The sequence below is a fragment of the Ambystoma mexicanum genome, chromosome 2p, assembly GCF_040938575.1.
Source record: "Ambystoma mexicanum isolate Mex_15411 chromosome 2p, UKY_AmexF1_1, whole genome shotgun sequence".
In the NCBI taxonomy this organism is placed as follows: Eukaryota; Metazoa; Chordata; class Amphibia; order Caudata; family Ambystomatidae; genus Ambystoma; species Ambystoma mexicanum.
The window spans coordinates 151,138,452-151,152,699 of record NC_090923.1 but is presented as its reverse complement, the minus strand read 5'-3'; the positions used below and the strand labels follow the sequence as shown (position 1 = coordinate 151,152,699).

Here is a 14,248-nt window from a genome sequence, read left to right as displayed (position 1 = left end):
AAGACGAAGTATATGTACTGAATTAGTGCACATTTTCTGGACGCTAAAAGGATTGGAAATTTTGAAGACTAAACTAGATGCTTGAAAAAAAAGGCAACCATGTTCTGCTGATTCACCTTCTAGCTGTTAGAGAAGACAACCAGGTAAAGGGATAAGGGAGTGGAATGTATGATGAAGTAGTAGGAATGAGTAAAGGGTTAGTGCTTCTATAATGCCTACTATATTTTTCATCGTTTTATTATAGGTGGAGGCCAGGAGTTACAATTACCCAGAGGTCGTTACCTTAGGACAGAGTTTGTTATTTTGTCCACTTTCCTTTTCCCCCCCGAAGTGTTAAGTCTGTAGTTGTTACCATAGTAGTGAACAACAGATAAGACAAATCCGTAGGGATTAGTGGGGTTAGTTTAAGCCTCTGCAGTATTGGTAAAATGGGACCTTGTACAGATTGCAGGTACAGAGCTAATTCTTCCAAATTATTTGTTTCAATTTTGGATAGGTATCCTCAGCAAACTATTTTTTCAAAATAAATATACAATGGTTTATACAAGAAAGATTTAAAATACAAGCAGAGCATTACATTTGAGCCTATAAGGGAGTGATGTAGATCCAGCATCAAAACCATTCACAGTCATTTAAATGCATTTCTTCTTTGAATGTTTAAAGTGTTAGAAAAACACTTATGTGACAACAAAACACAGTGTACAACATAACTGCTAAATGTGTATGAATTATATTTACAACGTCTTCGAAGAGGGAAATATCAGCTGGATAAAATGAGTGCATGCAGTAGAAGTATAGATTTGGTGTTCATCTTTAAGCAAAAGGCAGAGAATTCCAAAGCTTGGAGACCGGATCCCAACGGGTGTGGAGAGAAGAAAATCTGAATTTAAATCTCAAAAACAAAAGTCGGAGCAGTCTTCCTAAATTGAACCGCCATGCCCCTCAACACACACAAGTCCTCAGAGGGACTGACAGGCACGACTGGGTAGATGAGCAAAGTCACATGCGTCCCAGATAAGTTTTGTGGGCGTGTGTCTGTCTATCTGCGGGGGACGAGGGGTATGTTTGTGCAGGGAGTGGAGGGTGCGGGGGAGTGGTAAGTGTGAGTGTGTGTGTGTCAGTGTGTCTGGTGTGGGTTGAAGGGGAATGTTCTGGGTGAGGAAGGGTGTGGCGGGAGAGCAGATGTGGTCTTGGGGGTAAACCCTCCCTCGATTTCTAGGTTGTCGGGCCAGCGCGGGGGAAGTTGAGCGTGGGGGCATGTGGGGGTTAGGTCTCTAGGAGCGTTTGGGGGAAGAGGGAGGCAGGCAAAATAGTAAAAATTCTGCATTTTATGGCCACACAAAATTGGCCAAACAAATGTGTCTTTTTTCTGTACCACAAGAGACACCAGATAGAGTGGTGCTTATACCTGCAATGCTCTGGCTACTAAGGCCTATGTGCACTTCACGGGAGATCCACTGGTAACCTGTGCAGACTGCACAGATTGGAGGCAACATACTCAAAGCACAACACATGTGGCAACATTCGAACAGCATTCCTGTACCAGCTTTAGCTTCTATGATCAGTACTTAAGGCTGCTTTGTATTTAGTGCATTGCCATGGTCAAACCAAGATGACATACCACAGTGATACAAAAGCAAAGAACAATGATTCTAGGTCAGTTGTTTAAATGAAGAAACCCAAACCACTGAATATCCCGAGATAAATCGACCTGCCCTTAGTCATTTTGGCAGCTTGTGCTGCAGCTTTGGAATATATACTCATTGTGACATTTCATCTAAATAAACCCATGGAGGTGCAATATCTATTTACTATGAGAAGTGTAGACCTACAAACATGATAAGCGGGTTGTAATTTTATTTTCTCATAATTTGATAAGAATGTATATTTTGTGACTAATGTAGAGTCCCTTGCCTGATTGTGTTGGTGTATGGGACAGGGCTCTACCACAAGCAACAGGATGCTGGTCATGAGGAGTATTCCATGGATATTCTCTCAATGCCACTTATTGAAAGCCGGGGGTCGTCACAGGGTAGCCATAGATTCTTCTGCCCATTCGAGAACATTGAGGTACCCATTTGATGGGTGCAGAAACCCATCCTACAGCTACTTAAAAAGAGGGGACCTAAGCTAGGATAGGGAATCATATAGTAGTCCTCATGCAAGACCCTAATACTCAAATATTTGAGAACCGGTTGGTTGAACACATCCTGGAAAGGCCAGAGTGTGACGACCAGAGAGAGGGCCACCCAGAAGGAGGGACTAATCTGCACCAGGTCCCACCTCAGAACTGGAAGCCATTCTTAAAGATTAACCCATCAGCCTGTCCTTATGCCAGTGACATAAAGAGGAAGAGGGAGTTAGGAACTCTAAGGTAGTGGTTATGGTCTTTGAAGCTGCAGTCCTTTAGAGGCTAGCGACCGACACAGGCCCAGAGAACTATGACTCCCAGGTTCCCAATACCAAGCCTGAAAACCTTTGTTCCTTAACCCAGAGAGAGGCTGGAAGGCAGGGCCTGTGATTGGGGTAGGCAGAATGAGTACCACCCAGAGGGAGAGATGAGCAATCCCAGGTCCCACATCAGGGCTGTAAATCATCTCCAGAGGTAGAGCCTGGTGGCAAATGCAAATCCTTCCTACCACACCTGAGGCCATTACACCAGAGGAAGGCTGGAAGAAAGGCCAAAGTCCTACAAAAACCAAAAGGCTCAATCAGGAATTGATGGAGTTAGGAGGAGGAGCCCATTAAGAGCTGGCTGGAGAGATTGACAAAAGAGGCTATTGAAGGAAAGACATACACTGAGGATGTGAAGTTGAGACTGGAGTTGTGCCTAGGACCTACTGCCCACTACAAATGAACTCCCCAAACCACCAAATCCAAAGGATCCCAGACTTACTGTTTGGCCGTAAAACATGCTGCTAATATTGACAGCATGTATAGAAGAATATGAGATTGTCTTTCTAGGCCATTCTGAAACCTGGTTCTCTGACAATTTCATTAATCTTCTCCCATCCAGCCACATGATTTTGACAAACAACAAAATAAATGTTTTTTTCCTGCTCACCTCTCCACCTCTTTGATCCCTATGCATCATGCTTATTTTGAAAGAATCACCTTTAAATGCATACTTGGTCCTAGCTCATGCATAGTGACTACGCTGGTATCCATGAGATGAGTCATGCATGCTGCAGCATGACTCATCAAACGACTGCAAATTCGACCACATCACCCTGACCCCCAGTGAACTTCACTGGCTCCTGCTGCAAGCCTGTCGCATCTTCAAATCCTGCTGCGTTATCTACTCAGCAGTCACCCTGAAGTCCCCAAGCTACATCACTGAGAAACTCGACTTCTCTGGAGACGTACGACCCACCAGAAGTAAGGAAATGTGTAGACTTAAACTGTGCCATTACAAGAAGGAAAAACCCAGAAGGAAAAAAACAGAAGAAAGGCCTTCTCTGTCTATGCCACAAGACTCTGGAACATCCTCCCCATCAACATCAGACTCGACCCTTGCTTCTACAGTTCAAGAAGGAGCTCAATACCCTCTCCCTAATATAAGGAACGGATACACCTGAACACCTAGGTTAACCCACCCTCCACTGCTCTCCTAGACTGGCCAATTTGCTCCCCCCGGTTTCCTCTCCTCGTTGCTTGTAGATCGCTCCATTGCTGCCATATTGCCCATCCTCCCCTCCCCCATTGTTAGCTACCCGCTCCCTTGTATTGATTCCTTGCAATCTCCTTCCCTCAACTTATTTATTTGCATTTGGTCAAAAATAAACCTCTACAAAAAGTCAAATAATAAAAATACATTGCAATACATACATTAATCAAAATTGAATATGGTTCACAACTTAACATTTAGGGAATCTAAAGCAGTAAAAACATTTCAAACCTACAATTCATCAAATGACTTAGTTAATTCTATTACATTTCAATTCGACTCATAGGATATAAAAAGGATAAAAGGAAGCAGAAGGACAGCTTTCATTTTCTATCACATAGTCCAAATTCCAAGAATCTTAAGGTTGTCATGTCAAATGCCAATGCACCGCTATTTAACCATTCTGTATTAATTCAAATCTACATCTTGCACAAAACGCTGATAATCGTTAAAACGAAATTCGACCAAAGCAGACCATTCCACTAAGAGATGGCGACTTGTTTCAAATATTGGGAGAAATATCTACATACTCTCAGAGATCGCTCAATACCTTTTCTTGCTCCTGTGACTTCCCCCTTGAGGAGTACATTTAGTTTGAAGCATATTATTTCGCAGAGATGCTTCCTTGAGGGATTTTTTTTAGATAGAAAGGCATGTCGTTATATGCTCTTGTTTCATATTTTAGATTATTAAATAGATGGTAAGTCAGAGCTGACTCTCTATTTCTGAACCAGTGGAGTTCAAAAATGATTTTCTTTTTATTTACATGCACCGCTGCCAGCTTATCTAGGTTTAAAACATAGTTGCTTAGTAGTTTCAAACAGTTCTGAAACCATTCTAACATAACTCTCGAGGCACAACAAAATAAACAATCTGTAGTTCTGCTAGTATACAGTTCTTGGGTGGAAACAGGAGGGACCTCAATAATTACAGTCGTTTCCTTCAGTCTATGCTTGCAGGGATACAAGGCGTACTCATGCCTGATGACTGACATAGGCATCCCCTTAGGGAGTGGAAGTCGCCCCTTCCATACCGATGGTTCTACTTTATCCCAAGTGTTCGCTAACAGACCCGACTCCGCTCCATACAGCAATCGTGGGCCACATTCTGATTGTAGTATTTGATAATGGGAATAGCTGAATCCTCCCAAACTTCCTATCAAATACTAGTGTTTCGGTAGTATACAGCATAACTTTTTTCGTTAGCCGCTCATAATCGTTCTGGATCGAGCTCTTAGAGTAAATTTCTACGCCTAAATATTTAAATGATTGGACGACTTACAGTTGTTTTTTGGCTACTGACCACCTAAATCTGGGCTTGGTTTTCTTACTGTAATTTAGAACTAGGACTTTAGATTTTTTTACACTTAATTGCAGGTCCAGTGCTACAAAATATGCATTAATCACTATTAATGCCCTTTGAAGACCTATGGGTGTTAAATCGAACAGCACAATGTCGTTGGCAGAGGCCAAATTATTTATATGCAAATTTCCTAGCTTTGGAGGGAGGTTTCAAAAAAAATGTAGCGATTTGCCTAGATTGCTGGTATATAAGCTATACACCACGGGGTCTAACACACAGCCGTGACGCAGCCCACAGCGACTGCTCACCCACCCTGTATAATTTCCATCTTGGTCAAGGCGCACCATCAGCTTGGCGTTAGTATGTAACGCAATCAATTTGTCAACCAAGGCTATCGGGCATTCCAACTCCCTAAGTTTAGCCCATAGGCGTTTCCTATTTACTCTATCAAATGCCTGTGAAAAGCACAATACAGCAGCCTTTTTCCTTGTTTGGTCTGAGTTTGCAAGAGATTAATCACAAAACAATTATGTGAGTTACTCATTCCTTGCTGAAAACCGGATTGGAATTTGTCAATGACATTCTTCACATTTGCCCACGTTTGCAATTTATCTAGAATAAGTGGATGCATCAAGAAGAGAGATAGGGCGATAATTCTCCCTTCTTGTGGATTACAATTTTTTTTTTTTCTCCATGATTGGGGCAGACGATTTGCCTCTACAATTTCACAGAAAAGGACATATAAGTAAGCTGGTCAAAGATTTGGGTCCGACTTAAAAGTTGGGTTTGCCAGTCCAACTGGGCCTGGAGAATTAAAGGCCTTTCTTTTCATAGTGGGTCTTTTTATAGTCCATACATATGGTTTAGCATCTTTTGACCAATTTCTATTTAACGCAGGCGTTTCCTCCGCCCCCACGTGTGAGCGGTAGAGCTTGCCAAAATGATTCTTCTACACCAACGATGATATGGGCTGGCTTTGAAGAGCTGACTGGTGTGAGGGATCCTTGATCAGTCTCCAAAAAGAAGCTGAGTTTTTATGAATTATTGAATATAGCATTGCCTCCAATTTGTTTATGAAGAGCAAGAACCGATGACCTCTGGTCCAGTTTTTACAGTCTTAAGGAAGGTTTGTGCTCCAGATTCATACTCAGAGGGATGTTTCCTCAGCATTCTCAAAGCATTGTTTAATTCCCTCTTTTTCGCAGCCAGTAATACATCATACTGATCTATACATGTTTAGTTCTTTTTACCAGGCCCGCCATTTCTCCCACTTGGTTTATATATATTACCCAAGGCCAGTTTCATCACCCTGTCATATGTAGCAGGGTTTAGACGATCTCTCTCTTCGTTTGATCCCCAATACAAAATCTGATTATTAAATTGGTGCGATATGGCTGGTTTCCAAAACAGTATATGGTTGGTTGGTTTTACGTCCACTGTCACCTGGGAGTTTATGCTTTTTATGGTGTTTAGAGTTGTTTTCATAGTCAAAATAAGCATATGGTGATCGCTGGATTTGAGTGGAGTCACCTTTAAGGTATCACATTTCAGCCATAGGGATTCAAACATAAATATGTAACCCAATGTGGATTTCGAAGCACAATTTGACCAGGTAAAACCTGGTGGATTATCATCCTTCAAATTTCCATTTACTAATAGCAAATCCCAGGGCTGCATTTCTGACTTTACCAGCCTCCCCCTCTTCCTATATCCGTTTTTGTGTTGGTACATTTAGAATCTAAGCATTCGCTATTGAAATCTCCCACTACTATTATTTCTGTGTCCTCTTTCTCTAAGATTTGTGGCACTAGAGCAGCCAATATTTCTAAAAATGGATCAATCTTAACAGATTTCGGATTGTAATATAAATTACAAACATAACAGAGGGTTTGCAATATTCCCTGTTCACTCTATACCTTTACTATCTCTCCTATCTGTTTCTACAGTAGACATTTTTAACCCCAAACTATTCTTCAAAGCATACAGCAGCCCACCAGATGGGCGGTCACGCACACCCTGGATTGCGTCGACTGTCAGGACTAGATATTCATCTATTGATAAACAAACATTAATCATGTCTCTTGCAGGCATAAAAAGGCACATTTAGGCAATAAAACAGTATGGGCCTCATTACACGGAATGCGGTAAGGGTTTACCGGTACTGGTAAGGGCAACGGTACCAGTAAACCCTTAGCGCCTTACTACGAGGTCACTTTGCAGGAACCAACCTCAACGGCTGGTTTTAGCAGCCGTTAAGGAACGGGCCCGCAAAGGGACCTTGGTGCTAATTACTGTACCGCAATTTGCGGTACCGTAATTAGCTCCTTCCCCATTCCCATTGAGCCCTATGGGGGCAGAAATGGGAATGGGGAAGTGCCTTGGTGAATGGGGAATTACCGCCCCAGCTCACCTTGGAGTAGGGCGGTAATTCCGCCATCCACCAAGGCGGGCATGGTAAAATACTGGCGGCAACCATGGCGCTAATAGAGCCATGGTTACCGCATACCGTGTAATGAGGCCCTATGTCTCTAAAAGTGTATGGCCTCTACAGTTCCATGATGCCAAACTGATGGGTAATGATCATCCGCTGGAATTATGATATTTGTCCCCTCTATGCAATGCCGACAGGACCATTGTCCAGTCATAGTTTATCAGAGATTTTGCTAAATTAGTCTCAATGATTCTACACCTTGCCTGTTCTTGGGTATTTATAACAACAGACAAAGGGTTCTTGGGAGGACAGTGGGACTCAAGAGGGTGGGAACTGAGATGTTGGGCTCTCGTTTGGTGCCAGCTTTGAGTCTGTTACAAACTGCACCACATCATACCCCAAAGATAGGAAGGATGCCAATTCTGACAGGACAAGTGCCCTGATCATTCAAGAGGAGAAGTGAAGTTTGGCCAGGCTCAATCTGCCCTTCATCGGAAATTCCATGAGAGCTATGTCCCCAGAGCAGAGAAGTCTCAAATTTGGTGTCCCTCGAAATATGGCTAACATTTGTGGATGGTCTAGCAAGAGAGAGTCTCTGTTTGGAAATACTTCAATTAAGGTCAAAGTATGTTCTTCTGACAAAAACCGCCTACTCCTCTCTTCTTTATTCATATATTTGTTTTTTCCTTCTGGGTGATTAACGTTATAATTTACCTGGGAGCATGCATGTGGGCGAGGATCTTCCATAGGTTGTTTAATTTCAATACAGAGTTGGTTTCCCTTGTCTAGATAGTTCTGGCATTCGGCTGGTCGAGCTGACTTGACTGCTAATGCCCAATCCCTCGTGGCGACTGGCCCGAGCACATCAGACCTTTTTGAGGAAGATTCATCTCGGTTTTAAATAGCGTTTAGGATCACCAACACTTTTTTACTTCTCTCTTCTAGTGTAAGAAAATGCTGATTCTCTAGATCTCGTCATTTTTCTAAACAGACATCCATGCCCGAACTGAGGCATGGCCTACCGTCATCCATGTCTTAAACTTTGGCACCCCTTCAATTAGTGGGGGAGGTCTCTTCTTCCATCAAGGTCACTATTTCAGGGCTTCTTTGGAGAGGTAATTTTGGCCCCAAACCTCGTGATTTGAATATGGATGGCGGTTTTGAAGCCTTCCACTGAGAGCCTTTGACTTTCTGCCAAGATCAAAACATTTACCAATGCAGAGGTTGAAAAAACTTCATCCCTACACATGCCAAACTCAAATCTGCTGGTTCTCCCACACTCTCCATGACGGAATATACTCCCATAATGGGTTGGTCTGGGTCTCCAGGTGGTTTTGGTATGGATTTTAGAAATGTATCTAGCAGGCCCTTTGGCCTCCCGCTGATTTCTTCACCTGCTGTTTAGATTTCTTGTTTGCCTTTCTGGGGGTGCTCACAGGTTCATTTCGAGACTTACTTTTGGGTTTCCAATTTTGGGGATTTTCACACAAGCCCTCTTCTCCAATTGTAGGGGGGAGGCTCTGGCTTCTCCACAGATTTCTCATGAAGCTGCGTGAGCCGCTTCGCCCTCGTCTTGGAGGGTGCTTTTGATTTTTGGTTTTCTAAGTTTTCAGAGATTCATGAAGCATTTTATGTTCCTCCACATTTTTTTTCCATATCTATCCTATGGTTCTGGGTGGTTTTAGTAGCTGCATCTATTTTTGGTCTTTGTGGACTCAGACCAGGGGAGATGTTTGTCGCTGGTCCCTCTTCCCCCTGCTCAAACGCAGGTTGACCTAAATCACCAATTTTTTCTCCATTGCTCTGTACACCCCTGTAGATGAAACCCTCCAAAAATGCAAATGTTGACAACATTACAGTTAGGAGGGCACAGTGTTCACGGAATTCTTCCACAATTAAGTTGAAGGAATTTGCCATCTGTGACAAGGTAACGTTTAGAGCATGAAGAGCGGAGCCCGGTGTGTTAGAGCAATCTTGAATGGATGTATGCATATTTATCAGTCCATCTTGATCGTGTGATAATTCCCATAAAGATAGATATGATGAGGTCAATCTTTTGTGGTCCGTGGGCTCTGAAGCAAACAGGGAAAGGGATTGGGATGAGTTTTGTCCTGCCGTTGGATGGATTCCTGAGGAGAAAGACATCTGCAAAGCATCTAGGTTAGGATCTTGAATGACTTGTAAATCTGGCAAGGCATTTTGGCAAGACTCTTTAGGCAAACCAACTGACTGCAGAGAATCAGGACAAGACACGTTCATGTTGTTATTTGTGTTTAGACAAGTAAGTTGCATAATCCCTGTATCAGACAGAGGCAGCAACATCTTAGGAACAGGGAGGGGGAAACAGTTGTTTGAATTATGCAAGTAGTCTGATCAGCTTCCCTGCCTATGGACGTCGATTTTGCTGTATAAGAATGCTTTACCCCACTCCTTAAAGTATACATGCTCATTTGCGTTTGTCAGTGCAGCCGATGTGAACCATTTGGCAAAGCAAGAGCACAGAGGAAATATGTGATTTCTTCAAGTTCTTCCCAGGCAGGCAAACAGGCCATGCCTTACCTGGTCTGAGGCCCTCAAGCACAAGCTACACTTAGACCTCCCAGTCCGCGGTTACACAAGCAGTTACTCCAGCAATTGCACCAGCAACTTTATCCCCTTTTCCTGTTCTTCCTCCCACCACTGATACAGAGTCTAAATGCAGGGTGCGGTCTGGACTCGTCGCGACACAGTGGCTCAGCGTGAGTGACTGAGGGCCAACGGCAAAGGGATAGGGTAAAAGGGTGGGTTTGATGTTAATAAATATACAGATATGGCGGATATGTCTGCTCGGGCTGCAAAATGCTGTACAAAGCTACACAGAGCACCCGTGTCCGCTTGCCGCCACATCAAAGCATTGCGTCCCTGGCTCCCAGCTCCCTGTCCTCCAACCCCCTGTCACGCAGAAGTCAACTCAGCTCTGCTGGGCGCAAGGTGGGCAAAAGAGGCTTCGGGATTCAGGATTTCAGCTTGGGAGCTACGGAGTTCCTCTCGTCTCAGCCTCCTCCTGTATTCGAGGATTAGGGGAAAGCACCTATTATCTATTGCTTACTACATCAAGCCGCACTGTCCGCCTCCAACGCTTTTCCAACCTAAAAGCATTTTCAATATATATTTCCTGCCACCCAAATTATGCATCTGAACCAAAAGGCAATGATGAATTATTAATACTGTAAATTGTTCGATCAAGTTCAGTAGGGACAGCAGAGTTGCTTTCAAAATGTTAAAAAAAACAGTGTCCTTGCCTAAATGACTAGGCAGGAGATGCTAGTGTACAGGCAGTGGGTATGAAATCATTATCGGTAGCAGCCAAAAGTGCCAGAGTCAGATTCTGTTTGGTTCATGGAATAATATTCATTTAAATGTCATGGAACTCCGGAAAGACGTCCTTATTCAATAGTTCGAGCCAACTTTTTAAGAACTGTGTTTGACACAGTATCGCAGCACTGTAACTTCCACCTCCACCAGGTATGCTATTCTCAGCAGGACTTCAAAGGGATTCACAGTAAAACAATACTCAGCCCAAAGTTACCCTTTTCAATGTTGCAAAAGACTTACCTCAATAGTACTCATTCGTATGCTTTTAAGGACTGAAATACCTTGGTTAAAAGCCAATAATTATCTTACAAATATTGTAATAGTAGCAGGAGCAAATCTAGTAGTAGTGTTGCTAATATTCAGAGAGGTACGCCAAGTAAACCTAGTATTACCAGTACTGGAAATAGTTGTTCAAATGGTATGATTTGTAGTAGACGAAACCGTAGTAGTGCCAGATAGTGGTAGTAGTAACATTAACAGTTATAGTGATAGTAGTAGTAAACCTACTAGCATTATAGCAATATCGACTGTAGCAGTGCTGATAGAAGTGCCACGAGCAGTGATGGCAGAAGTGCTATTTCTACTTTTAGTAGTACTACATGTACGAGTAGCAACATTACTGCTAATAATATTGCTAGTGCTATCACTCCGCTATTAATAAAGTACTGGGCCTCATTATTAGGCTGGCGGTAGCTGTGCCTGTGATACAGGCACGGCCGCCGCAGGTATCTAATTTTTTTCCGGCGCCCAGGAATGGGCAATTACCGGGTCATTACGGCCTTGCCGGACCCAGTAATTGCCCTTTCCTGGGCACCGGAAAATATTCTTCCCCATTCCCATTTGAGCCCCATAGGGCTGAATGGGGAAGCCGGATGCACCGGTACTGTTATCAACGGTATCGGTGCATCTGACATGCTCTGCTCGAGGGTGCCAGTACGGCCGCCAGGTCAGACCTGGCGACCGCAATGGCAACCGCAAGCAGAACTCAGAGTTTGCCGGTCCGGGAACTACGGTACTGGCATGCTTACCGGTACCGTAGTTCCCCGACCGGCAACCTTATAACAAGGCCAATAGTAGCCATGACAAGACTTCTATTGCTAAGGGTAGTATTCCTAACATGGGTTGGTTAGACTATTGGTGGCAAACGTATTCATAGTTGTAATGCTCGTAGCAGTCATGCTACGGGCAATAGTAATATATTTAATAAGAGTGCTATTTATAATTTTACTAATAAAACCAGTAGTACCATTAGTATTATTTGTGGCAGTACTGCTTCTAAAAGTTCCAACTTACTAGTTTATTTGAACCGTTGAAAAGTGAAGTATTTGTATACCTTTTCAGGCAAGTGTTTTTGAAACACTTAAAGTAATCCTTTTGAGCCAGGACCTTTGGGTATGAGTCATTTTATGAGTTATCGAAAACTCTCTGCATCCGATGATTCTCCAGGGGAAGGCAGTGGCTCATCACAGACGTGCTTTCCTTCCATCATGCTTCTTTCTGTGCTGGCCAACCCATATCACCCCTATTGAGTTAGACCGTCCATCACTTAAAGGGAGTGCCTAGTATAGAGAGGAGGTACCAAAACAGAGAATCGAAGATGATTGATAGTTCTGTTCTGTGCATCAGCAGCCAAGGGAAATCCTGGCCACTGCAATGCATTTCTAAGAAGCCAGTTTAGCAAAGCCATTCTCACGCAAGCTTTAAAGGTCGCTGCGTCACTCCGGGCAGCATCACCAGCCCATACAATATACCATTACACTGAATTGAATATTTTGAACGCAAAAGCCACTTAATACGTACAGCCTTCTTTTTCTCTCTTTCTTTGTCTCGAAGTAAAAACAATTGACTGTCAGGCGGAATCTTGAAGGGGTTTGGATCCAGTCGACGACTGTCATCTGTGCGGGCTGTAAGATGTCCAAGAAACATAATTAATATTGCCTGTAAGAACCCTTCACACCTAAACTATCCGCTGAAGATTAAATCACCCCACAGAGTCAAAATGAGTGCCATTTAGAAATCCTATCGATCACTGTAAATGATAAGTTAAATCACATTGTTTTGAGTGTTCCTATGCAGAGATGGAAACCTGTAATTCACAAACGTTTCAGAGAAATGCTAACAGCAGTAATGTGATTTATATACTTAGAACAATGCAAACAATGAGCAATGGGATATGTTCCACCTAGGTTTATGTGAACATGTGTATAAATAGAAATATTAATAGGCATTTGCAAAGTCACCTGTGTTGGCTCCTGTACAGGCATCAGATAAGCATTTGTCAGGCACTGCGTGAATATAGCGTTAATCCCCGTTCCAAGGGTTGGAATGGGGGTGGGGGATTCTACCTGCCTGGCAGCCCAAGTTATCGGCCTGAGCAAAGCAAGGGCACCGGGCAGATACCGATACCCGATCCCCCTGTTTAACACTATTAGCACCCTGGGTTATCAAAGCGGTAATGTCGGATACTAAAAAAAAGTGTTTTCATTCATTCAACGACATGCCACGCATGTCCTGTTGAATGAATGAAAATACTTAACCAAAATGGTAACCAAAATGGCCACCATGCGAATAGAAGGCAGGACTCCGTATGAAGTTCCTCTTCTATGACCATGGCGGCTGGAAAAGGGAAGCTGCTGCGGGGGTGGATGGCAGCCAGCAGCGGGGCGGGGGGTGGGGTGTCGTCAGCCCTCAGTTTCCGTGGAACACGGGCTGACAATACAGGCTTCAGCCGCGATCTGTGGAACATGATTGGCTGCACACCCTGCCACGGGTGCTAATATGCCATGGAACTAGCCCCCTTCTCCAGATGCCATCTTATTGCCAGATACGACCATTATTATAGTGCCTGGAAAATAAAGATTACATGCTTACAGAAAAACCTAAATGTTGCCAATACTTATTTGAACAGGCATTTAGTGGAAGGAAGTGATGCAAGGACACACTTACTGATTATAAATCAAGTGGTGAAAGGCACACTTGGTCAAAACAGCTTTATCACATCAGGAGGAGGTTTAGCTGGCTTTTCACTGCAATTAAGCAATTATCTTTTGGTAGGCTGCTCAGAAAGCACAGAGATAGAGTCAGTGACTCCAGAGGGATGTGTTTTGTACAGGGAGGTGCAGGTAGTAGGTGGGAGTGATCAAATAGATGTGGAGGGCAACAGGTGGTGAATAGGTAGGTTACTAACCCAACATCAGCCACAGGCTGTGTATCCATCCGCATATCTCATCTCTCTTCTATCTTCTATCTTCTATCTTCTATCTTCAAGTCCCATGACAATAGATTTTGCTACAGGCAGCGCTTTCAGTGCCACCTAATATCCCAAACTAAAATGTAGACATGCCAAATCACCATAATTTTTGCTCTCAAAGAAATTATCTTTACTAGGCATTGACAATCGACACACACAGGATATTTGGTAGTTTAAATCACAGCAGACACTGCCGACATCTCAATTGAAGAATGTTACTAGCATACTAGAGGCATGTACTACA

General features: G+C 43.3%; 1 protein-coding gene across 1 annotated transcript in view; it reads right to left on the bottom strand.

The window, feature by feature from the left end:
- Positions 1-14,248, bottom strand: part of CFAP100 (cilia and flagella associated protein 100) — a 260,512-nt gene that overhangs the window by 199,907 nt on the left and 46,357 nt on the right. The window contains exon 4 of the mRNA XM_069643397.1: positions 12,555-12,658. Coding sequence (XP_069499498.1) covers positions 12,555-12,658 — 104 coding nt within the window. The remainder of the gene's footprint in view (positions 1-12,554; positions 12,659-14,248) is intronic.